General features: G+C 42.8%; 1 protein-coding gene across 1 annotated transcript; it reads left to right on the forward strand.

The window, feature by feature from the left end:
• The first annotated feature begins 15,082 nt into the window (after positions 1-15,082).
• On the forward strand, positions 15,083-22,100 carry hspb1 (heat shock protein family B (small) member 1). Its single transcript, XM_033045965.1, has 3 exons — positions 15,083-15,532; positions 18,225-18,288; positions 21,348-22,100. The coding sequence occupies exons 1-3, from the start codon at positions 15,154-15,156 to the stop codon at positions 21,535-21,537; spliced, it is 633 nt and encodes a 210-aa protein (XP_032901856.1). The 5' UTR covers positions 15,083-15,153; the 3' UTR covers positions 21,538-22,100.
• Positions 22,101-26,765: the final 4,665 nt, after the last annotated feature.

Here is a 26,765-nt window from a genome sequence, read left to right on the forward strand (position 1 = left end):
CATGATCATATTGAATGGCGGTGCAGGCTCGAAGGGCCGAATGGCCTACTCCTGCACCTATTTTCTATGTTTCTATGTTTCTAAGAGGGCCTTTCAATCCGCAAGCGAAGCCGCAGAGAAAGCCACTAGGTGGCTTTGGATTAAGAGGGCTGATCCATGGGCGATTGCTGCTCGGACACAAGACGGGGCTTAATCAACCCCGGCTGGGTCGCCAGGGCGAGGGTGCCTGATGTTGTGAGACCCGAAACACCCGATGACCCCAGGTCACATCACTGAGGATGCATCCCAGCCCATCTAGAAGTAGCTTTCACACTGTGCTTGATAGCCAGTACTAACTCAATGAACTGAAGGCTTATTTCCTTGCATTGCAACTCCATAATAGTTTGAGCAGAGCAAATTCCTACAGTTACCACAGTGGTAATGACTAGTTAATCTGCAGGTGGAGAAACAGAAGCAATGTGCTCTTTTTTAATTATGAACTGTTGGACTTATTGTATCTGCCTGAGATAACAGACAGGGTCGTGATTTAACATGGAGTCTGTGAGTTTTATAACTTGGAGACAGGGCCCTCAGCCCAACTCATTCATGTTGACTAAGGTACCTGTCAGAGTTAGTCCCATTTGGCCCTTATCCCTCTAAACCTTTCCTATCCATGAACCTATGCAAATGTTTTTAAACATTGCAGTTGTACCCACCTCTCCCACTTCCTCTGGTTGCTCGTTCGGAATGCTCACCACACTCTCTGAGTGAAAAACATGATCCTCAGGTTCCTTTAAATCTTTCCCTTCTCAAAAATCGATGCCATCTGCGTTTAGACTCCACTACCCTGGGCAAAAGACTGTGACTATCCAAAAACACAAGAGACTGGAGATATTAGACACTTGACCAAAAACAAACTGCTGGAGAAACTCAGAGGGTCATATTTTCCACAGCATCTGTGGTAGGAAATGGACAGATGACATTTTGGGGTGGGATCCTTCTTCAGATTGATGGAATAAAGAAGAGATGGAATAAAGTAGTGAGTGAAAAGAGTGGAACAAGAACTGACAAGTAATAGGTGGATTCAGGTTAATTGGCAAATGACTATCTTACCCCATCCATAGCATTAATAATGTTATAACCTGCTATAAAGCACCTCACAGCCTCCTTTGCTCCAGGGAAAACACTCACAGTCCATCCAACCTGCCTTATAACCAAGATTGTAGAATTTAAAGTGCTATATAACACTTTTACTTGGAAAGACTGCCACTCTTCCAAGAGCAGTCAAAACTAGGAAATATTACATTAATCTTAAATAATAAAGCTCATTTGCAGTCAATGTATAGCAATTTCACTCTTCATTAACTATTTTTAGCATCTTCTAAACCAATATAGTTCCTTTAAGAATATCCTAAAGTAATTTAGCTCCTGGGAAGGTAATCCAAAAGAGCTCCAGTAAAAGCAGTATAAAACAGGTCAAGTCACTCAAAATGAAATAGTTCAATTAAATGCTGTATAACCGGAACAGTTCCTTGAAGGAGAACTTCTTTAAGCATTCTTAACTCTACAACATCAGTGGAGATCACCGCTGAGGAACTGGGCCTGTTTGTATTTTTCTTACTCATGTTGTACATAAAATGATTCTTTGAATTCACCTAGCTTGTGATAAAAGTCTGCATCCTATTTGTCTTCCTAATTGAATGCTGTCCTTGCAAGCAGTTTCTTGTCTGAGAACAACCAGATCCCTCTGATCACCAACGTTCATTTAGTCCAACATTATTTAAATAATATTCTATTCTCTAAGCTTTCTACCCCAATTTGCCCATTGGATTTCATCTGCTATCTTCTTTCCCCCACTCATTTAACCTGTCTTTATCCGTTTGAAGACTTTATTTTCCCAGAGATTGGATTTCACCATTTTCTGATGAACTTGACCATTATTGTATTGAACACCGATTCACACCCAGAAAGCAGCTTTACTCGGGTACTGCATAGGTTTCAATGGGACTTCACTCACTGTAATGCAGCTGCTGACAGTTAGTGTGCAGGGATTGCTGAAGAGTGCATGATCTGTGGCAGCCAGACAGCAGCAGCACATATCACAGCTGCAACTGAGCAGAGACGCTGCGGGGAAGAGTGTGAGAGTTCCCTGATTTGGTGCAACGTATGCAAGCCCTGGTGCATGAAATAGGAGAAAGGTGGTCTTTGTAGGTTGAAGTGGGAAGAGGTGAGGATGTTGGAAGGAAAGGGAACCAGGGATCTAGTTTGAAGTATTGGGCAGGTGAGTGATTCCAGGAAGGAAAATTACTGCACAATAGAAGGATGTCAAAAGAATTGTCATGGTCTCACACGGTTTGTTATGGTGAGATATGCATCACTAAAATATCCCGCTCTCCAAGCAACCTGATTGGTATCTCCAGCACCAACTGCTTTTAAATCAGTATTTCGGCTTCTTAGGTATTAATATCACCACTCTTATTCTGGTGTTTGCACTCTTTGCTACTGTGGTTGGAATGTCACAGGTGAGTGAAAGCCAGAGAGGGAAAAGGTTGCCTTTGCTCCTTGGGATCCAAACCTCCTGGCAGTAAACCACAGAAAATTACAGGAGTGAAGACTCCCTCAAGGTATAGGAGTCAGCAATGCTTTCCACACTTCTTCTACCTGATTGTCCTCCACCATTTCCACTCATCGTCTTCCCCTTATTTTTAAAAAGTAACCCTCGAGTTCTAGATTCTCCTACAAGAGGAAACAATTTATCAGGATGTTATATGTTTCAATCAAGGTCTTTCTTACCTGTTGAAACTACAGCAACTACAACGTTAGCCCATCCTACCTTTCCTCATAGGACAACCCAATTGTTCCAGGAATCAGTCTAGTCAATATTCTCTGAAGTATTCCGGATATGATCTCTTCAAATACCTTCTATAATGGAAACATTAACCTCTATACCTTCATATTCAATTTCCTTAGCAATAAACCATAACACTCTGATAACTTTTATCATGTTATGTTGTTCCTTCAAACCTTTATGAATCATGCCCAGATCCCTGTGCATCTCAGCTCTGTCATGCTTCACCACTTAGACAACAAGCCTATTTGTTAAATTTTCCTGCCAACATGAAAGATTTCACAGTTTCTCATATTTGCCAGAATTTTGCATGCTCACATGTTTTTATGAAATTTTGCCTTAAACAGAACATGTGTTTAATGTAGAGCCATTTGAGTGGCGTGGTTGACAGCCTCTTTAACAAGACCCGTCTATATAAATGAACTGAGCACATACCATCAACCCCAACAATCTACCCAATCTTCTGCCCGATTAACTAGCCCGATCCCCTTTCTCAAACCTGTCTCTCTATTATCCTTTCCACGATCCCCTTTTATTTCTCTGCCCCACATTTCACATTTGTGTTACGTACACACAATACGCACATTTGATTATCCCTGTACTTGTCATATTAGGTATCCCGTAAAGAACTGATCCCCTCCAATTCTATCTCCATTTAAGACAGAAATGTGGATAAACTATCTTAATAGCACATGTTTCCTCTTTCAATCTGTGCATCTAATCTATTCCAAAATAGGCCTTTAAGATGTCTGGTCCATTAAGCAAATCATACCTCAAAGAATTTCTACGGATCCTTCTCCTCTTAGGAGAGGTGCTCTACACAAACACGTACACAAATGTCTTTCGAGGCTAATTAGTTTTGTCCAGGGAATATTGATCTCCAGTTAAAGCCAACGTGGAAGTATTTTCTCTGCTTTGGGAAACAAATGGAATTTGAAAGTCAGTAGAAAGCAGCTGCTTGTGTCTATTCCATTTATCTTGCAAAATATGACATTTACTGTTACATTATATATATGGTAATATCTGGCATAGAATGGTTCTTGCAATCTGCTCCCCACTTCTCCTTACCCATTTCCACCGCCACAGCCCCTCACCCTCCTAGCCCACCGACTCATCTACAAGTGCCCCTCCAACCCAATGTCTCACACCTTCCATCCACGACACCACTCCACCATGGACTCTGCCACTGGTTCTGTGGGCTCTCAATCAGTCCAATGTCTGGGGATGCTCAGCTGCAGCAGTAAATCTCTGCAAAATCCGGATTATGCCACCCAGTGATTCCTCATTCCCAACGTACCGGCAAGGCACCTGGGATTGGGTGACAGACTGGCATGCAAGTTCAAGGAGCGGTGAGGCACTTCGCCTGTCCAGCCAAAATACATTAGATAACTCATCCTAGTGAGGAACTTTCCCCAGGTCCGACTTTAGCCTCTGCAGTGGTAAATAATGCTGGCTGGTTGTTAGGTTATTAGACAGTGGCTCGAGTTCTGGACCATTCATCGAGCTTCAAACCCCCACCTTAGAAACTGAAGAATTTAAATTAGGCAGAAAAATAAAACGTTTTTTAAAAAATAGTGATCAAGTTAGCACCAGTACCCATGAAACACTACACTGTAAAAATATACCTGGTTCATAAATATCCTTCAGGGAGGTAAATCCACAAACCTTACTCAGTCTGGCCCTTATAGAAAGGTAGAAAATAGGACTATTGAGCCTGTTCTGTCAACCAATACAAACGTAGCTGATTATTTCAATGCCCTATTCAAGAGAGTCAAAAGTGTTTAATTGTCATAAGTACCACAAATTGAACAATTACATTTTTACTAGCAGCAGCATAACAGGTCTATAAACACAGTATGTACTCATAGGCAATACAATAAACAGAAGAAAGTTCAACAACTTAAAGAGAAACTCGATATTAGTGCAAAACAAAAGCCAAAGTGTCTCGTGCAACCAAGATAGCTTGTATTTTCGTTGGTGTTTGTACTGTTTAAGAGCCTGATCGTTGTTGGGAAGAAGCTGTTCCTGAACCTGGAGGTCACAACTTTCAGAGTCCTATACCTTTTTTCTGGTCATAGGAGTGAAATGAGAATGTGGCCATGTTGCCTTGATGATGCTGGCTGCCTTTTCTAGGCAGCTCCTCCTATAGATACATTCAATGGTGGGAAGGTCAGTACCCATGATGGACTTGGCAATGCCCGTAATTTTTTGGAATCTCCTTTGTTTCTGTGCTTTTGAGTTGCCGAACCAGGCCATGATGTAACCAACCAATATGCTCTCTACCATACACCTGCAGAAGTTCACAAGAGTATTTGTCAACATACTGTATCTAGATTCCTCAATCTTACATGGAAGTAGTGGAATTGGTAGTCTTTCATTCCTTCCCTAGTCCTGTTCTCTCCTCTTATGTTCTTTGTGCCAATAAATCTATCGATCTGCTCCTTGGGTGTATTCAGTGACACGGCCTCCACTCCCGATTCTGTGACCCTCCTTCGCCCCCCCCCATTCTTGTCTCCAAAATCATGGGAAACACCCTTGCATCTTTGCTTTAAACTAGCATCTGCAACTCACTTCTCAACTTGGTCCCCCATTGGACGGCTGAAGGATTAAAGTGGTCCATTACTCATGCACTCACCGTGCAAAGCTAAAAATAGCCCAGTGGCAAGAATTATACCGATGTTATTCACAGAAGGACCAGTCAGTCAAAATCCCAGATACCCTGTGGTGTGTGGACTGTGGCTGCAGTATAATAGCATTCATTGGTAATTCTGAGCAGCAATATCCAAGTAATCAATTGAATTGTATACAGAAGCTTAGTTCCAAACCTTTAATTGCCACATACGTCTTTTCAATTGTGTTCCGTGGAGAATACTGCGCAGAAAACTAGGATAGAACAGTTTTCATTTCTATTGAAGTATTTTTCAGTGATAGTGGCTTGCATGGTGGCCCCAATTACTTTAGTGACATATCATGCTGGGCTACGGTACTGATTCCAGCACAATACTTGGCTTGCAATTGCTCAGGTCTCCATGCACCAAGTCAGTGGGAAGTAGAGTTACAATTGACTACAGCTGCTCGTGTGCCTCCTCACATTCAGCTGAAATTACAGAACACACGTCACAGAAAGAAAAGCTAATTTGTGGACACTAACCTTTCAGGGCATTGTTCGTTTTAAAAGTCAGCTCCCAGTATATAGGGCACCAAGGGCTCCTGGTAAAACTGAAATCAATGACCATGAAGGATAAAACATTCCAATGGGGGAAAGTCGAACGTGGCACAAAAAGTAGTTGTTCTTGGTGGAAGTCAATTGTCGCAGCCCCAGAACATCACTGCAAATGCTCCTGGCACAATGACCTAAACTCAACCAGCTTTAGTTGCTTCATTAGTGACCTTCTGGCCATTGCAAGGTTAGAGTTGGAGAAATAAAGGTAATTAATCCATGTTGAACTCCATTCATGACTCCTCAGAAAAGAATTTACTCAATGCCGCATGCAGTAAGCCCTAGACAAGACTAGGGCACGTGTGGGTAAGTGGTATGTATGTTTATGCTATCAGTAGCAGACCATCACCAAAAAGGTAGAATCCAACTGTCTATTCTTGAACGTTCAATGGCATTACCACCACATGGTCTTCCACTATCAATATACTAGGGTCATTATTGACCACCTAGTCAGCTGGACCTCCCACACATAGAAGCAGATCAGGATCCTGATAATCTGCAGTGAATAACTGAACTCCTGACTCCACAAAGCATTAACTATGAAGCACAGATCAGGAGCGTGATGGAATATTCATCACTTACGTGAAAGTTGTGTTTTGTGTAAAAAAAAAAAAAACTGTTTTTTTTTTAAAAAAAATGTTTAAACTGTCAGGCAGCTACAGCTTGTTCAGAACGCTGTTGCTAGAGTTCTAACAAAGACCAAAAAATTTGAACACATTACACCAATTCTTAAATCCTTACATTGGCTCCTTGTATGTCAGAGAATAGATTTTAAAATCCTGCTGCTCACCTATAAATCACTACATGGTTTAGGGCCAAAGTATATCACTGACATGCTTCCACTATATAAGCCTTCTAGACCGCTAAGATCTTCTGAAACCAATCTGTTAGTGATTCCCAGAGTAAATACAAAACATGGGAAAGCAGGATTTAGTTACTATGCATCAAATAGCTGGAATAAACTTCCTGAAGATTTAAGACTTGCCTCAACTTTGACCACTTTTAAAACAAGACTGAAAACTTTTATGTTTACTTTAGCTTTCAGCTAAATCTTAACTACATTGCACTTTTAACTTTTGCACTTTTTATAATGCATTTTTAATTTTGCTTTTCTTTTCTTTTAGTTCTTCTATTTTATTTCATTTTATTATTTCATTTATTGTATGACATGTTTTTATGTGAAGCACTTTGAGTCTGCCTCGTGTATGAAATGTGCTATATAAATAAAGTTGCCTTGCCTTGCCTTTGTCTTCCTGAAAGTGTGAAATTCAACATTCAGGATACTTGACAATATTCAAGACAAAGCAGCCTACATGATTGCTATCCCATCCATCATCCTGAAGTTTCATTACTGCTAACCTGCACCAGGATATCACGTGTCCATTTGCAAACTTTACTGCAGTTATCCAGATAATATAATTTAACAATATCTTTTAAAACCATCACCTTTACCATCAAGAAGGACACGAGACATATTATCATCTGCAGATTTCCAACAAGGCACACAGCATCCTGCTTTGGAATATATTTTGCTCTGCTTTCATTGTCATCCGAGTCCACATCCTGGAAATTACTTTCCAATAATTGTGTTAGCACCATCAACCTGATGTCACGATGTTTTAAAAATCCGTCTCTTCAACACCGCTGCTCAACTAGCAAGCGATGACAGCATTCTGAAAAATGAATAAAAATAGAAATCTTTCTAACAAATCTTTGAGAAGGAATGGAAACGTGGGGCGAGGAAATGCATCCTTCATTAAACATTCTATCATTCAAAAAACAGTGTTATGTTTAGCTCTTCCTGTCTCTGTTGAGATTTCTGTTCTGACGGAGTTTACAAAAGTTCCAACATCAGTTGTGACAACTGCCTTTTTATATGATAGGTTAATTGGCAACTGTAAATTACCCTTTGTATAGATTAAAACTAAAACCAAAATAGAATCAAAGGAGAATTGATAGGCATGGTGAGAGAATAAATTGCAGTGAGACAGGTAAACAGGAAAGAAATGGGACAGGATTGGACCCCTGGCAACTGGCGTGGACCTGAAAGGTTGAATGCTTTGTTTCTGTGTTGACATAAGTATGAGATGATACCCTATGTTCAGAATATAATTATTTTAAAATATTGATAGCATATATTGCTCAAAGATGATAAGCAAACATCATAAGTCAGGAATCTGAAAAAGGGTCCCGAGTCAAAAAGTAATCTATCCATGTTCTCCAGAGATGTACCTGACCCGTTGACTTACTCCAGCACTTTGTATATATTTTTTAATGACTCAGCATCTGCAGTTCCTTGTTTCTAGAGGTAGAAGTTAGGACTCCACAAAGCTGCTCCACCATTCAAATTCACTCGCAGTTCTCTACCTCTATCCACTGATTTCTCAACCTTCATCATTCTTGATTTCTTTAGTGTCCAAAAGCTTATGAATTTCAGCCTCGAATATTTTCATGACTGAGCATCCAAAACCCTCCGAAGTACAGAATTCATACATTTTCAATCTTCAACAAAAAAGCCATTTCTCAATTTAGCCTCAAGTGGCCAATCGCTTATGCTGAAGCTATCCTCCCCAGCTCAAATTCTATTGTGTTGGAACTGTATAAAACACTCGTTAGAGCACAATGGTCATTTCTGGGCACCACTGTGGGAAGTATGAGGCAGTATTGGCAAGAGTGCAAAGGAGATTTACGATGCTGCTGATGGGTTGGAGAATTATTGTCATGAGGAGAGATAAATTAGGTGGGAGTTATTTTCTATGGAACAGAGAGGAAATTAGTGTTCATTGGAAAGCAATGTTAAAGAAATAGATGGGATTGAAGGGTAATATATCCCCAAAGCCTGATAATCTGCATCTCACAATACATAAGGTCTCAAAGTAGTGGATGCATTGGTCATTATTTTCCAACAATTCCTAGATTCCGGGTTAGTTCCAGTCATGTAACCCCATTGTTTAAAATGGAAATTAGTGTCTGATTAGTCTGAAATTAGTTGTGATAAAAGCAAAGAGTCCATTATAACATAGAATCTGCTAAGCAAAAAAATGACAAGTCAGCATGATTTTGCGAAAGGGACATCACATTGGACAGACAACGTTTCGGGTACGGACCCGTCTTCAGACTCTGGAGGAGAACGTTTTCAAAGTGGGCATTCTTTCAGGAGACATATAGGAAGGAACTGCAGATGCTGGTTTATACTGAAGATAGACACAAAATGCTGGAGTAACTCAGCTGGTCAGGCAGCATCCCTGGAGAAAAGGAATAGGCGACGTTTCAGGTCGGAATCCTTCTTCAGAGGAGATGTTGAAGTGAAGCAGTAACATGAGACAACACGTGCTTGAATCCTGAGCAAAAAAAAAAACTGCTGGAGGAATTCAACAGGTCAGGCAGCATCTAGTGGAGGAAACTGGGCAGAGAATGTTTCCGCACAACCCACTGTTGCTCCAGCAGTTTGTTTTGTTTTAATTTGAATAATCAGCCATGGTCACATTGAATAGAGGTAGATTTGAAGTTCAGAATGGCCTCCTCCTACATCGGTTTTCCATATTTCGATGTGAAGTCACACAGCATCCTAACATGGAAACTTATTGAGTGTCCTTCATCATTGCTTGGTCTAAATTCTGAGACTCCCTAGTTAGCGGCACCCTGGGGGTGTCCTGTCACTGCTTTCCAAATGCCCTGCTATAACATCTTTGACAATCGACTCAAGCAACTTCCCCACTACCGATGTAAGGCTAACTAGTTTATAATTCCCTGTTTTCTCTCTCCCTCCCTTCTTTAAAAAGTGGGGTTACATTGGCTATCCTCCAGTCCACAGGAACTGATCCAGTCGAGAGAACATTGGAAAATGATTACCAATGCATCCATGATACTCCAGGTGTGGTCTCACTAGGGCCCTGTACAACTGCAGAAGGACCTCTTTGCTCCTATACTCAACTCCTCTTGTTATGAAGGCCAACATGCCATTCGCTTTCTTCACTGCCTGCTGCACCTGCATGCTTACTTTCATTGACTGATGAACAAGGACCTCCAGATACTGTTGTACTTACCCTTTTCCCAACTTGACACCATTTAGATAATAATCTGCCTTCCTGTTTTTGCTACCAAAGTGGATAACCTCACATTTATCCACATTAAACTGCCCTCTCCTGTCGAATTCTAAATTTCTCCCGGTCCTCTGGTTTGCTGTTTCCTCTGGCCAATTTATATGCCTTTTCCTTGGATTTAACACTGGGACATGTTGGCTGGTGTGGGCAATTTGACCGAAGGTCCTGTTTCCACACTGTATCACTCTATGACTATGCCTCTAATTTGGTTTAAAACCGAAACGTCACCCATTCCTTCTCTCTAGTGGTGCTGCCTGTCCCGCTGAGTTACTCCAGCATTTTGTGTCCACCCTTGTTTATCGGTTCCCTCTCCTTTCCTACACAATTTTACTTCGGAGTCACGTGAGTGACTACGTGAAGAACCCCGCCAGGACGCATGCGTGTCATATCGCTACACGCATTGCAACAAGTCACAGCAAGGGGGAACAACGTTCCCCTAGCGGCAAAATTTGAAAGCCAGGAACAGCAGGTAAGGAGACTCTGCGTTCCAGAATTTGAATGTCGGGAACAGCAGGTAAGAAGACTCTGCGTTCCTTCCACTTACCTTTTAGGTGGAGACATGGACCAGATCCATGAAGGCTGCGGGAGAGCTGGCGGGGGAGAACCGCGGAGTCGCGGGCAGCCGGCAGCAGCAGCCAAAGGCACGCTAATCTCCCGTAATGGGAACAGCTGTGCCCGACTTTCGCTCCCGACTCACTCCCGCACCGGGCCGGGCGGGAGAGGGAAGCAAAACTAATGTTCCCCGCGCTGGGTGTTTCACAGGGGGGAAAGCTGGACGAAATAGTGTCCACAAGTGCTGCTAGGAAGCTGGCTGGGGAGGACCGCGAAGTTGCGGGAGCCAGCAGCAGCTGAAGGCACAAGCCCCGTAAGGGATCAGCTGTGCCGACTTTTGGTCCCGCGCCGGCCAGAACACCACGGCCGGGCGGGAGGCTATTTAAATGGGGCCGTTGACTTTTGGACAAGTCAATAACGGCAGCAGACGGGGTGGAACGACGTTCGCCCGTAGCGTCAATTTTAACCTGGACCTGCAGGTAAGAGCTGCGGTCTTTTTGTGTTTTTACCATGTTGATTGCAGGTGGAGAAACCAACGGGCTGCGACAAAGCTGGTGGGCTAGATGGGATCAGCTGTGCCCGATGTCGCCTCCATACCGGCCATATCCACTCCACGGAAGGGCAGTAAGGACAAAGCTGGAGAGGGAGGACCGCGGAGCAGCGGGCAGCCAGCAGCAGCCAGCGGCACTCGGATCACCAATAGTGGGATCAGCTGTGCCCAATGTCGCCTCCGCACCGGCCAGATCCACGCAGCCGGGCGGAAAGGCTAGACACAAAACAAACAAGGTCGTGGACTCAGAGGAGTCCGACTTTGAACAACCACGGGCGGCCAGCGACCGAGAGCGCTGGAGCCGGATGGAGCGGTGTATGGAGCTTTGCTCCAACGTGACAGACTCCGGGAGATGGAGTCGGGTCACTGTGGGCCCTATGATAAACCCACAGCAGTACCTCTTGAAGGGCTGCACAGTGCTTCTATCTCATCAGAGGGGAGCACTGCGGGTCAGCTCTGGGCTGACCTGGAAGAGGGGTCCGCAGAAGGAAAGACAAGTGTGCAGGGGGTGCAGGAACAAGAGAACCTACTGGAACCCACTACGGCCAAAGACAGCACCCCCACGCACCCACCAGCAGAACTGGTGAAAGCTCGAAGGTCCGGTACCCAAAACATGAGTCTTTTTAGGCCATGGCCCAGGCCGGCCTTCTTGGAAGTTGCGGGGACCTCCAACGCCAACCAAACCGAAAATCCAGACCCAGCACGACAACAGCAGCGAAGAACCTACAAAAAGTAAACCTGCCACTGGTAACTATGGAGGTAGGTGGGTCTCGTTCCCTACAATATACAGGGAGCATGGAGATTGGGTGGAGATTACACTCTTTTCTGAATGCATGGAGCATGATAACAACCGATACTTACATCTAAAGCAGTATCCAGGGATATACAATAGAGTTTATACACAAGTACAGCCCTCCAGTTCAACATATACTGAACCGAATGTTCGTGCCTTCTGATAAAGGGAAATCAAAAGCGCAAGCTGAACTGAAGCGGCTTTACATAAAAGGTGTAATTGAGAAAACTCAACACGAACCATTAGAATTCGTGTCCAATATATTTATCAAAAACAAAAAAGATGATGGTTATCGCATCATCATAGATCTGACAAAATAGATACCTTTGTTACTGCTTAACAATTAATTTCCAAAGGTTACTTCAATGGCCAGCATCGATTTAAAAGATGCTTACTATTCAGTGCCTATACGAGGTGACCACAGATGTTACTTAAAATTCAACTGGATGGGACAACTCTGACAGTATAAAGCACTGCCAAATGGGTTATCATCAGCCCCAGGCTGTTTCACAATAATTTTGAAACCAGCCCTAGCGTTTCTACGGAAACGTACACACATGGTCATGGCATATTTAGATGACATACTCATTGTGGGCAAAACTTTGGAATTGGCCAAACAAACTGTAACAGCCACAAAAAAGTTATTTGGAAAACTGGGATTCATTTTTCATCCAGTTAAATCTAAACTAACGCCTTCCACTACTATGGACTATCTGGGGTTTCACCATTGACTCAGTTCACATGTCGGTGACTCTGCCTAAGGGAAAGGCTAGAGATTTAATAGAGGCTTGCAATAACCTCACTGACATCAGCAAACCATCCATCAGATTGGTAGCAAAAGTAATTGGCATAATGATGGCTGCCTTTCCAGCCACACAATTTGGACCTCTACATTACCAAAACTTACAGAGAGCAAAATACAAGCAGTCTAAATTATGCAGGTCACTTTGACAGATCTGTGAAACTACCAATCAAGCTAAAATGGAACTAAAATGGTGGATAGATAACATCTGGCTTTATTCCAATCCAATCCAATCATTGTCAGTAACCCTTCCATGGTACTACAAACTGATGCCAGTGCACTTGGGTGGGGAGCCACCAATACCAATACCACCGTGGAGCATACATTGACAACAGGGTGGAAACAAATCGACATCATGTGACAATCTAGCTATACAATTTGGCAATGGTGTATCCAGAGAGATATTTGGATATCAGCCACTTACCTACCAGGAAGACTAAATTCAGTGGCAGACACCAGGTCACGCAAATTTAATGAAAACACCAAATGGATGTTGAATAAAATAGTATTTGCTGATATCACAGCAAATATGGAACACCAGATATCGATTTATTCGCATCCAGACTTAACCACCAGTTATCAAATTATGTTTCATGGGAACCAGACCCTGGGGCAGCGGCGACAGATGCATTTTTGCTGCATTGGGGGGGGGGAATTGTTTTTTTATGCATTCCCTCCTTTTCCTGCCTCATCAGTCGGGTATTAAGGAAATACAACAAGACTCTGCATCTGGTAGTGGTAGTACCCGATTGGCCTACACAACCATGGTTCCCAGTGGTATCAAACATGGTATCAGAGATATGAACATCCCGTCTGTTCTGGAATATCTGGCAGGCCACCACTATGATGAGGGGCTCAGTTACAGTGCCATCAACTGCGCCAGAAGTGCCCTATCGACTTACCTATGGCAGGGGACAGAGCTTTACACTGTTGGGACTCACCCACTGGTGCAAATCTTATGAGGGGAATTTTTTATACTATCCCCAAGAACCAGATACTCCCAAATGTGGGATGTAAGAATAATCCTGAAGATGCTCAGGAATTGGTCTCCAGCAACAGTTCTGTCCCTACACAGACTGACATTAAAACAGTCATGCTAATGGTATTGGTCACGGCACAGAGGATACAGTCACTGCAAAAACTAGACTGGACAACATGACTTCCTCAACAGAAAATATTATGTTTCATATTTATGAGTTAGTAAGCAGAACAGAAAGGGATCAGCAGGCCTCAATATACAATTAGGTCATACCCAACAGATGACCGCCTGTGTATAGTAAGACATCTGTCGTTATACATGGAGAAAACGAATATCCTAAGAGGCAATGAAAAGGCACATTTTGGTCAGCCACTAGCAACCACACCAAGAGTGACGGTCCAGACCATCTCAAGATGGCTGAAACAGGTGCTAACACAGGCTGGGGTGGATACTAATATTTTTTAAATCTCTTTCCACCAGGGCTGCAGCTACATCGGCAGTGATACAGTTGGATGTACCAATGGACCAAATCCTCAAGGCAGCAGGATGGTCTGGAGGGGAAAACATTCCAATTATTTTATAATAAACCAGTAATGAAACCTGGAACGTTTGCAGAAACAATTTTAAGTTCTGTAAATTAATTTAAACCCATAAAAAGGGGTTATAAATTTGTGTTAACAAATTTTATGATTTCAATGTCGAATTCATGTCCAAATTATGTTAACACAATTCCTCCCACAGTCAAGGCAGACGTGATGCATGGACTCGTTTCCACAGCATGAAATCACAGAGCTTTAAAATCTTCACGTAGTCACTCACGTGACTCCGAAGTAAAATAGTAAGATTAAATGAGAACTTACCAGTTTGAAGTTTGATCTGTATTTTATGAGGAGTTACGATGAGGGATTACGTGCCCTCCGCTCCCACCCTTGATCATATACTTAACTGGTATCTCTTCTCTAATTTTACTATGTTTAGTCATTACAGTTATCTGTGATTTCACACCGCTGCTTTGAAGAATGGCACGCATGCGTCCTGGCGGGGTTCTTCACGTAATCCCTCATCGTAACTCCTCATAAAATACAGATCAAACTTCAAACTGGTAAGTTCTCGTTTAATCTTACTATTAAAGGGCACTGGAAGCTTCCCACTGTGAATGCTCTGGAAGCCGGTCGCATTCCACAACAATGACTGTTCCCCTATACTGGGGCACCTGTTCCATTTATAGAACAGGCAGCAGATATATAAGAGCCCAGTCCTGACCGCAGTCTGACCAGCTCCGAGCACGTCTCCCTGACCAGCCCTGCGCCCACCTCTAATTGCAGGCATGTCCGAGCGGCGGATTCCCTTCAGCTTCTTGCGCAGCCCCAGCTGGGACCCTTTCCGGGACTGGCACTACCCCAGCCGGCTTTTCGACCAGTCCTTCGGCATGCCGGCTTTGGGCAGCGACTGGGGCGCGGACTGGCAGGGCATGTGGCCGGGTTACCTGCGTCCCTTCCCTGCAGTTGGAGCCAGGGCCCCGGCGGCAACACCGGTGGCGGAGACCCCAGCGCCCACCGCCGTTGCTGTTCTCAGTCGCCAGCAGAGCACCGGCATCTCGGAAATCAAGGTCACCTCGGACAAGTGGAGGGTCAACTTGGATGTCAACCAATTCGCTCCCGAGGAGATTACTGTCAAAACCAAGGATGGATATGTGGAGATTGACGGTAGGTAATTGACACTAACAGCGGGCAACCTCAACCCCGTCTAACTATTGTGTGGGAAGGAACTGCAGATGCTGGTTTACACCGAAGTTAGACCCAAAATGCTGGAGTAAGAGATACTGCCTGTCGCGCTGAGTTACACCAGCATTCTGTGTCTATCTCCTATCTAATTCTTCCCCGGGGTGACCATTTGGGTGTTACTTACTCCGCCTGCATTGATGTCCATGCATGATCTTGCTGGAACTCAATTGAGTCCATGCCTCATTCATTGGTCCAAATGGGGGTGTATTATTACTAGGGTCTTTCCAAATTGAGTCACGGTCTCCGATGCATCGCTCCCGCTCCATAGCAAACTTCCCACCGAGCTCGGTAGCCTCGTCCGCACCACGGCCCCTTACTGTATGTCATTAGGCAACACACCGCTACCACACATGTTTTAAAGTTAAGGGCGAAGCAACCGTCTGATTATGTTTAGTACGTATTCTTAGTATGTATTCTAAGCGCGAAATGTTATGAACATAACTTAAATTAAAACCCCACCCTATTCTTTAACGGCAATTGGCAGAAATATTCAAAAAATAACTAAAGAGTAATAGTTCAAAATTTAAAAAAGCTAAAATGGTTACCTGTGCCTGTTGAGGGGTTCACCTCTGCGTTGTGTTCATCTCTCACAAATCAGTAACATTGTGATCTGGGTAACTTGACTCCCCATCTGATCCAAAACATCTGGAACAAAACAATTGGACAAATTAAAACAATTAAAAAAATCACAATGATATTAAAATCTATGCACTAGGAATATTCAATTCCCTGATGCATTATCTTAGTTCTGTTGGGGTGAGTGGTGCTGACCAAAAACCAACCCTTGGAATGTATTATGGAATGTGATGAATGAATTAATACTTTATTGTCACATGTGACAAGTCACAGTGAAATTCACCAAGATATGGATAAATATCTAAGGTATGCAAATAGTCACCACATAAAGGGTGTTGGTAAAGTATGCAGTACCCGGCCCTCCTTTGTTCCCCACCTCCCACCCCCCTACCCCTCTTCACGGCAGTTCCCCCATGCCGGCTCCTCCTTTGTTCTCCCCCCTCCACCCCCACCCTGCCCCTGCTCATGGCAGTCTACCCTTGCTGGGGCTAGACAATATGGAGATTCCCATTCTGCAGTAAAGCTGGCAGTGGGTCTAAAACACGACAATGCAGGGGCTCGCATTGTACAGTGTAGACTGTGGGAGTGGGGGATCTTTGTCCTGTAGACTATGGGTTTGGAACAGTTCCCAACATGGACACAGTAGGTTTGGAATAGTGCTCACCCTGGGAACAGTAGGATTTGAACATCACTGCCTAAAGCACCAAGTCTACTCTACACAACATAGGATTGACATAATGCCTATCATGAGATTATAACATCACCCCTGTGTCCTCCAGAAACATCCCAGCCCTTGGTATTATTGAATTGACACACCTCTACCCTGGGTGCCTTTGCTGTTACTGAATTCTGTGAAGTCCAGTAATAATCTTTTCTTGCAGTGTCACAGTAGAACAACAATATATTTCTCACATGGAGAATAAAGTTCAATGATAGCAAGTGAATGTGCCGACATTTATTTAACTTGTATCCAAAAGGAATAGGTGATGTTTCGGGTCAAGACCCTTCTTCAGACTATTTGGCCGCATTTAGAGTATTTTGCGCAGTTCTGGTCACCCCATTAAATAAAGGATGCGGAGGCTGTAGAGAGGGTGCGGAAGCAGCTTACCAGAATATTTTCTGAATTACAGGATGCTAACTATAAGGAGAGGTTGAGCAAAAATGTGATTCTTTTCTCTGGAACATCGAAGGTTAAGATATGACCTGATAGTAGTGTATAAAATTATGTGGTAAAGACAGGGTAACATCTAGAGGGCATATGTAAGGTTAGAGGGGGAAAGCTTAAAGGAGATGTTCCGGCCAGGGGGGGGGGGGGGGGGGGGGGGGGGGTGGAAGCATACTCAATAGTGGCATTGAAGAGACTTTTAGACAGGCACATGGATATGCAGGGAATGGATCACATGCAGACAGAGGAGATGAGTTTAACTAGCCATCATGTGGGGTATACAATAGGTGTGAACTATATGTAGTGCTCTTCATTATATTTCATAATAACGTGTTTTAAACAGTCTGTTTTATTTTCAAGTGTCCAATTTTCAGCCAATACTGGGAAGTATTCTCTTGCAATAAATGAATATGCTCACAGAAAAATATTTAGCACTACCTGTGAATTATGGTGATTTACCATGTCTGATCTTGTAGAACAAAGACACTGCATGGACCAGCGGGTAAACATGTTGACACAAACTTTGATGAATAAGCTGCCTGAAGAGGTTGTAGAGGTGGGTATAATCATGGTATTTGAAAGGCACTGGAATGACTACAAGAATAGGAAAGGTTTGGTGGAATATGGCCCAGGAGCAGGCATTTTGGGCTAGCATAGTTAGGCAACTTGGTCGCTATGGACGAGTTAGGCTGCAGGTAGACACAAAATGCTGGAGTAACTCAGCTGGACAGGCAGCATCTCTGGAGCGAATGAATGGGTGACGTTTCGGATCAAGACCCTTCTATACACCATCCATGCTGTATAGCTCTATGACTATGGTCTTTATAATTTTTTTTTAACAGCTAAAATTAGTTCAATAATTCTCCTTTACAGGCAAACATGAGGAGAGACAAGATGAACATGGCTTCATTTCAAGATGTTTTACTCGAAAATATCTGTGAGTGAATTCTTTTATAAATCATATTACAAGCATTTATCAAATTACGTGGCTGCTTTTGCCTGACTTAAAGGGTGCGTGGGGAGGTGAACAAGTAGGTGTGCTTCAAAAGTGATACTCACCCATCTCTCCCATAGGCTCCAGCCACCCACACTGCTCCCTGGAACTAACCACCATTCCCCCACATACTCTCACATTCCCAACACCTGCCAAGGCTGCCTTGCACCAACCCGTCAACTCACTTACTACCGAATGCCTGCCTGCTCACCTGACCACCATCTCATCATCAAACCACGCTCACCGTCTCCACAATCAATGACCACCCTGACCCCTAATCCTGGCTGTAGATTTGATACCATCTCTTCCACACCACTGACTGTCTGTTGTCCCCCAACTCCTTTCCCCAGGTACTGAAGCTGACCATAGCTCTGACATGTCTCACCCTGTTGATTGGACCCACAGTCAAACCAACTCCTCCTAAACAATGGACTCTTTAAAATAGTCTTCTTCCTGTCATCCCCAACTCCTTAATCATCAGGTTACTTTAGTACAGATATATTAAATTAAATTAAATTTCTTTATTTATATAGCACATTTTTAGTCAACGTGCATTGACCCCAAAGTGCTTCACATAATTACATTCACACGCACAGGCAAAGATGGGTGAAGTGTCTTGCCCAAGGACACACACAGGCAAAGGTGGGTGAAGTGTCTTGCCCAAGGACACAACGACAGTATGCACTCCAAGCGGGATTCGAACCAGCTACCTTCCGGTTGCCAGCCGAACACTTAGCCCATTGTGCCATCTGTCATCGTATATATATATTAAAATCATAAATTCATCTCCGAGTGTGACTTTTCAGCCATCGTGCTTTTATTACAAGCTAATATCTTAGGTCTGCAGCAAAGGCAATATTAACAATTGGTAATTACTACATTACATTCATCCTGAAAATATGAAACCAACTATCAATAACAGTTTATGCAATAGACCAGGTTCACCTCAGATCTCTACATTCCAGTGTATTTTACAGCTTTATCAAAAAGAACTTTGCAGGCCATATTTTACATTTCATTCGCAATATAGTAAGATACAGAATGACCTTAAACATGTCTAGCACCTTCATCATGAAAAATCTTGTGGGTATAAATTTGCACATCCATGCAATATTTACATTCACTTCCGATTTTAAAGTGCAGATGTTCCTGCGAAGTGGATTGCCTTCCAATCCCTGCCATAAAGTAGAATCTGTGGCTGCATTTCCATCGAATAAACACCCATCGAACAATTTCTAACTAAGCCCTACTTAATTTTTGAGTGGTCCGATGTGTAAGTGTCTTTATTAAATCGGGGAGAGAATGATCTCAATACTGGTCTTTGGAGGCACAAGCTGTTCCCAAAACCGCCATTGAAAATAAAAGCCCCCTGTTGCTTTTTGTGGAAGGCCAAAAGCCCCACTGAATCCAGCGAATGAATTGTTGATTTTTGCTTTACCTATTCACTTGTACCCCAATTCCATTTTAAGCTCTCTATCTATTTCTTCTTAATACTCTCCCATCTACATTGGTTTTGCAGATCATTTCAACCAACTTTTTGCCGTTGTATACATGAGATAGGGTTGTGGGAAACAATTTCCCCACACTTTCTGTACAGCTATTTAAAACTTGACAGTTGACAAGTTGGCAGAAACACTCTTCATTATCGCGAACTTGTTTGAGAAACCTCCTAGTGCGTTATTTAATACAGAATGTCCACTATTTATAATGAAGTCTACTGGGTTTTTGATTGGGTTTTTTTAAACAACTAGTTGTGGCATAGCTTTATTTCAATAGACAATAGATGCAGGAGTAGACCATTCGGCCCTTCGAGCCAGCACCGCTATTCAATGTGATCATGGCTGATCATCCCCAATCAGTGCCCCATTCGTGCCTTCTCCCCATAATCCCCCGACTCCGCTATCTTTAAGAGCTCTATCTAGATCTCTCTTGAAAGTATCCCGAGAACCGACCTCCACCGCCCTCTGAGGCAGAGAATTCCACAGACTCACAACTCTCTGTGAGAAAAAGTGTTTCCTCGTCTCCGTTCTAAATGGCTTACCCCTTATTCTTAATCTGTGGCCCCTGATTCTGGATTCCCCCAACATCGGGAACATGTTTCCTACCTCTAACATTTAATAATCTTATATGATTCACTAAGATCCCCTCTCAACCTTCTAAATTCCAGAGTATACAAGCCCAGCCGCTCCATTCTCTCACTATATGACAGTTCCGCCATCCCGGGAATTAACCTTGTAAACCTACGCTGCACTCTCTCAATAGCAAGAATGTCCTTCCTCAAATTAGAGGACCAAAACTGCACACAATACTCCAGGTGTGGTCTCACTAGGGCCCTATACAACTGCAGAAGGACCTCTTTGCTCCTATACTCAACTCCTCTTGTTCTAAAGGCCAACATGCCATTCGCTTTCTTCACTGCCTGCTGTACCTGCATGCTTACTTTCATTGACTGATGAACAAGGACCCCCAGATCCCATTGTACTTCCACTTTTCCCAACTTGACACCATTTACATAGTAATCTGCCTTCCTGTTTTTGCCACCAAAGTGGATAACCTCACATTTATCCACATTAAACCGCATCTGCCCACTCACCCAACCTGTCCAAGTCACCCTGCATTCTCATAGCATCCTCCTCACAGTTCACACTGCCACTCAGCTTTATGTCATCTCCAAATTTGTTAATGTTACACTGAATCCCTTCATCTAAATATAAATTTCACCAGAAATTCCCTCTTGGCTCAAAAGAGTAATGATTTATATTTAACGCTAAATTGCCTGGTCTAATCCATGACCATCAGAATTAGTGTCTGCACAGAATATTGCCCATTAGGAGAAGTAGAACATTTGTCTCAAAGGTGTAATTATTAAAGTGATTGATTCTTCGATGGAAATCTAATTTTAAGGCCTTGTTGTCTGTCACTCAAGTCTTGGTTGCGAGCAGTTATTATTGATGCATTTAATAATATTGTTCAGTCTAACCTTTTCTTCCCTTCCATTTCAGCCTCCCTCAAGGCATCGACCCTGGTATAGTTTCTTCAGCACTGTCACCCACTGGTGTGCTAACGGTCGAAGCATCAATGGTCAAACCAGCTCTGCAGTCTTCTGAGGTCACCATCCCTATTACCTATGAGACTAAAGCTGAGATTGGAGTGCAGGATTCAAAGAAGACAAATGAAGCAACAAAGAAGTGACTGCAGTAGCAAAGAAGAGTGTACCCATCTCAAATAGCAGGCAATGCACCAAGACAGCACATAATACCCAGAACTGCACTGATAGACTGACCTGATCCAAAGTAGCTAACACAATACTGTACTGAGATAGCTATTGCAGGATCACAATAGTCAACCATTACCACCAGCTAACACCAATGCAATTAATTGGGCGTGAGCTAATCATACTTATTGTCTCAATAGTTTGTAGTCAGATTATTAAATATTTTCTGTTTATATTCTAGACTTTGGCAAAAATAATTTGAACTTTTCAAAAGTTAAAATCATAAATCATTAAATGATTACAGCATACAATGAGTCCATCTTCTTTCAAGTGCCTTAGAATCACGGAATGACTTTGTACCACAATTACAGGCAGTGGTTCTAGTTCATGTCCACTTTGCATATTTCTCATAACCCTTGTGTATCTTTTGCTTTGACATAACCATATAAATTTGTTACCAAATTATTTGTTGGATCAATATTAAACTTTATTAATAAAATGAATGGTGAGCAAAAAAATAAATTTTATCATATTAATACAATATTTTGTGTGTCTTAATGTTTTCATCTGCTACCCTTCTAACAAGTGTTCTGAAGGAAAAGCTATTAAGAAGACACTAAGCTGGTATTCAGAAACCGAATGAACTTTGGACAATTTTCAGATTTTTGTTTCCAGTTTTCAAGTGATCCCTTTCAACACACTACATAAAATTGTTCCAGAGTACAGCCAGTGTTATCATCAGAACTTGCATGAATCCAACATTTCTACTATTCAAAACATTTCCATCATCAGCATTCCGAAGATTGACACAAAAAGCTGGAGTAACTCAGTGACACAGGCAGCATCTCTGGAGAGAAGGAATGGGTGACATTTCGGAATCAGCATTCTGAACATCACCGTCATTTCTATAATTGCTGCTATCTGCATTGTCAGATGAGTTTGAAGGAGAAGATGCTGCTGGCTAACAGCTGCATCAAAACTGGCAACATGTGGACTGAGAGGATTGCAGTCAGATTAGTAGGAAAGCAGAATTCATGCATTACTCTCCAGAGAGTGAGATTGTGTACTGCTTCCACTGATGGTTTAGATACACACCACAGGATGGCACAATAGGAAATCCTACTACCTTACAGCTCCAGCAAGTTGGGTTTTATACATAATGCCTGTGTGAAGATTGCATGTTCTGTCTGTGACCAAGTGGTTATGGTTCAGTTTGCTCTCACAACCCAAAGATATGCTGACAGATAAGTTAACTGTAAATTATAAAATGTCACTGTAAATTGTCCCTAATGTGCAGATAACAAAATCTTAGAGTTATACAGCACAGAAATAGGCTCTTCAGCCAGACTTGTCCATGCCGACAAGATGTATATCTATCCTAATCTAATTTACCTGAATTTGGCCCAAATCCCTCTAATCCTTTCATATTCATGTACCTTCCAAGTGCATGTAATTGTCTCCAGCAATTCCCTTGGCAGCTCATTCCATGTACTCATCACATTGTGTGAAAAGTTTGTCCCTCAGATTCCCCTTAAATATTTCCCCTCACTATGTCTTCCAGTTTTAGACTCCTCTACCCTTGAAAAAAGTGTGTGATTATCTACCCAATCTATGCCCCCTATGATTTTGTAAACCACCATAAATTCACCCCTCAGTCTGTGTTCCACTAACAATCCCTGCCTCATCCCAACAATGTGTCGGAAGAAGGGTCTCGATCCAAAACGTCTCCTATTCTTTTTCTCCAGAGATGCAGTCTGATCCGCTGAGTTACTCCGGCTTTTTGTGTCTATCCCCAGTCATATTCAATCTCTCCTTGTAACTAAAACCCACCATTCCAGGCCACATCCTGGTGAATATCTTCTATACACTTTCTAATGCTAATCATATCCTTCTAATACTGTGGTAACCAGGACTGCACACAATATCCTAAGTGGCCTAACCAATCTTTTGTAAAGTTGCAACATGATGCCCCAAATGTTATTCTCAATACACTTGTATATAAACACAAGTAAACTAAATGCCTTCTTCACTCCCCTATCTACCTGTGTCACCATTTTCTGTGAGTGTTAGAATCTGGGGGAAATTGATGGCAATGCAGTGAGAACAAAAGCAAATGGGATTAATATATAATCAGTGTAAAATGGGTGATTTATGCATGTTTCCATGTTGTGTGATTCCATGTTGCACTGGTGCAGTCTACGTACTAGTGCTGATGAGCACTGAGACACATGGAGCATTGCACGCTCTGTAAGAAAGCTTGTATGAATCTTCTGAGTGTGTTGTGGAGTCCATTTCCAACCTGGCCTGTGATGTCGAAAGCCAGCTTCACACCAACACTGATGCATGTCTGAAGGCTGAGGTCACACTACCATTGCAGCACAGACAAGATGCTGCAGTAAGAGATCTCTCTGTTATCATGGATTCCAGTGCCTGAAGGGGAGTGGAAGGTTCACACCACTCTAATAGATATTAGTAAGATTTTCTGGCAGCAGGTTCTGTGGACCTTGACTTTGTTCGTATCGCTTGGGATACCAGCTACACTCCTTTGCCGGTCCCCACACTATTGTTCTCATGGCAGTAAGACTCTCATCAATTGTTACCCTTACCTTTATCCCATGCATCAATTTAAAATCAAACTTGCCTTTTTCCGTCGAATACCATTGACATATGTGGTACTTTAACATGAGGGGCGCACGAAAAATAGGAAATGTTGATATTATTAGATGAAGTAAGGTTTGAGACTTGAATGTTCAGCACATACCAGCACATAGTGGCGAATTGAAGTGAGTATCATTGAAAGATCTATTCTCTGCGCAAATTACATGTAATTCTATGTAAAATATCAACCAAGTAAACAAAGACTAAAATGTAAAAAATGACTCCACAGGGTTAAATTTTTTCCAGAATCAGTTTGTTCCTGGAAAACATCGAGCTAGTCGGTGTAAGATCTAGTTGCCATGGTGACAGATGTGGTCAGAGCACGGCAGCCAATCAGGTTTCCTTCAACTTTCTCATTATCCATTCAGGAGCATCATATGATTAAAGAAAAAGTCGACCTAAAAGCCAAGTCCTTGAAAACAACTGGTTAGTGCAGGTGTTGAAAGCCTTTGTGCTGACAGCTGCATTGACGTGCTAGTGCTCCATTCCCAACTGCTGCTATTGTTTGTGCCGACAGCACAATGCTGAAAGTCCTTGTGGAATCTGCTAAGGTGAGACTCACGATTCTGTCCTGAAAGCACAGCCAGTGATATTCACCTGGCAAATGAGACAGGACGTGCAGCTGTCAAGACACTGCCCCTTTCACCAGGCGTCACTCTTGAAAACTGTTTAATTGCTTTAATGGAGGAATCGATTTGAGAAGTACATTGTGTACACACAATATTCCTCCCTCTGAGAAATTAAGCTTGTGTCGCAAATAATTGAATGATGCTTGCCGTTCGTGTTCAAGATTGTGGTGAGAATTTAGGAAATGGCGAATGCCTCAACTCAACTAAAAACCTACACAGCTACCAGGTGTTAAATTACATAGTCTCCAACTGGTTGTGCTTTTACAAATGTTTTTTCCCCCAACTAGCAATATCACTTGTACCTTTACACAAATACACTCAGACAGGCACACATACACATACACGGTTACAGACAAATTAAAAAACTATGAAAAGGTTCAAATTTACACATATAAATTTATGCATTTATAACAGACGAAACACACAATGAACAAGCAGGTATATCCAAAACTCAGGCATGGATGCAAATAATCATTTATATGCATATAAAACATATATATGGCCGACACACTATCTTTTGCCTTTGTATAGAATATACAAAGAAATGTGCAACACTGGAATAAGCCCTTTCGCCCAAATTTTCTGCAAGGAAGAAGATACTAATTCATTCTGCCTGCACATGGTCCATATTTCTGCATTCCCTGCATATTCATGTGCCTATCAAAAAGCCTCATGTCTGCTTCCGCCTGACAACTTCTTTCAAGCACCCACCACTCTGTATAAAAAAACTTGCCCCACTCATCTCTTTTAAACTTTTTCACTTCTTCTTCTTTTGTGTCCATCTTCCATGTTTCAAATGTTTATATCGCTGTCATCGTCCGACCTGAAAAGGACCCAAGCTTCCGGCGACAATCAGTGGGAGCCATCACAGGTCGCAATAGATGATGGTGGTAGCAGAATTATCTCAGGATAATTACCAGCCTGAGCGGGGTCCCTCGCCGGGGATCCCTGGAGGGGAGCTCTGACCGCTGGCCCTGCGGTCTGCGATGCTTCTGGCAGCGGCGTGGCAGGGACTTTAAATCTTCGACCGCCGGCCTTCGACCGCCGACCAACTTGAAGCCGCGGCCTCCGGTGGGGAGGCACCGATTCAGGACTTACCTGGACTTTACCTTGTCTGATCATCTGGACGCCCGCAGCGACGACTGCGGAGGGTTGAGGTCCCGACCACGGGGGAAATGGAGGAGGACTGGCCAATTTTTGTGCCTTCCACCACAGTGATGAATGCTGTGGTGGATGTTTGTGTTAAATTTTTATTGTGTTTTTGTGTGTTCTTTTTTTATTGTACCGCTGCTGGCAAATTCATTTCACTTGCACTTTATGTGCAAGTGGCGAATAAAACTGATTGATTGATTGATTGATTGATTGACTGAGGATACTTCCAGTTTCCAGCCCCGTGACGTGGACGCTTCTGCTATGGGGCCAACTTTTTCACTCACTTTAAAGCTATGCCCCATCGTCTATGACATTTCCATCTTGGGGAAAAAAGATTCTGACTGTCTACCCTATCTATGCCTATCTCATAATATTATAAACATCTAATTTCTCCCCTTAACCTGTGGCAATCCAAGTTGGTCCAACCTCTCCTTATAGCTAACACCCTCTAATCATCCAGGTAAATCTCTTCTACACCCAAAGCCTCCACATTCTTCCTGTAATGGGGTGACCAGAACTGCATACAATACATTAAATGTGTTCATAAGTTTCATAAAGTTGCAGCATGACTCCCTCATTCTTGCACTCAGTGCCCCAAATAATGAAGGCAACCATACCATATACCATCTTTCCACTTTATCTCCTTACGTTGCAACTTTCGGGGAGCTGTGGACTTGTACCCCAAGAAGTCTCTGTACATCAATGCTGTGAAAGGGCCTGCCATTAAATGTTCACTTTCCCCTTACATTTGGCCACTCAAAGTGCAA

Source organism: Amblyraja radiata, chromosome 28 (genome assembly GCF_010909765.2).
Source record: "Amblyraja radiata isolate CabotCenter1 chromosome 28, sAmbRad1.1.pri, whole genome shotgun sequence".
Taxonomy (NCBI): domain Eukaryota; kingdom Metazoa; phylum Chordata; class Chondrichthyes; order Rajiformes; family Rajidae; genus Amblyraja; species Amblyraja radiata.

Coding starts and splice junctions, on each gene's coding strand:
- hspb1 (XM_033045965.1), top strand. CDS start 15,154: ATGTCCGAGCGGCGGATTCCCTTCAGCTTCTTGCGCAGCCCCAGCTGG. Junction 15,533..18,224: donor TGGATATGTGGAGATTGACG/GTAGGTAATTGA, acceptor TCTCCTTTACAG/GCAAACATGAGGAGAGACAA. Junction 18,289..21,347: donor TGTTTTACTCGAAAATATCT/GTGAGTGAATTC, acceptor CTTCCATTTCAG/CCTCCCTCAAGGCATCGACC.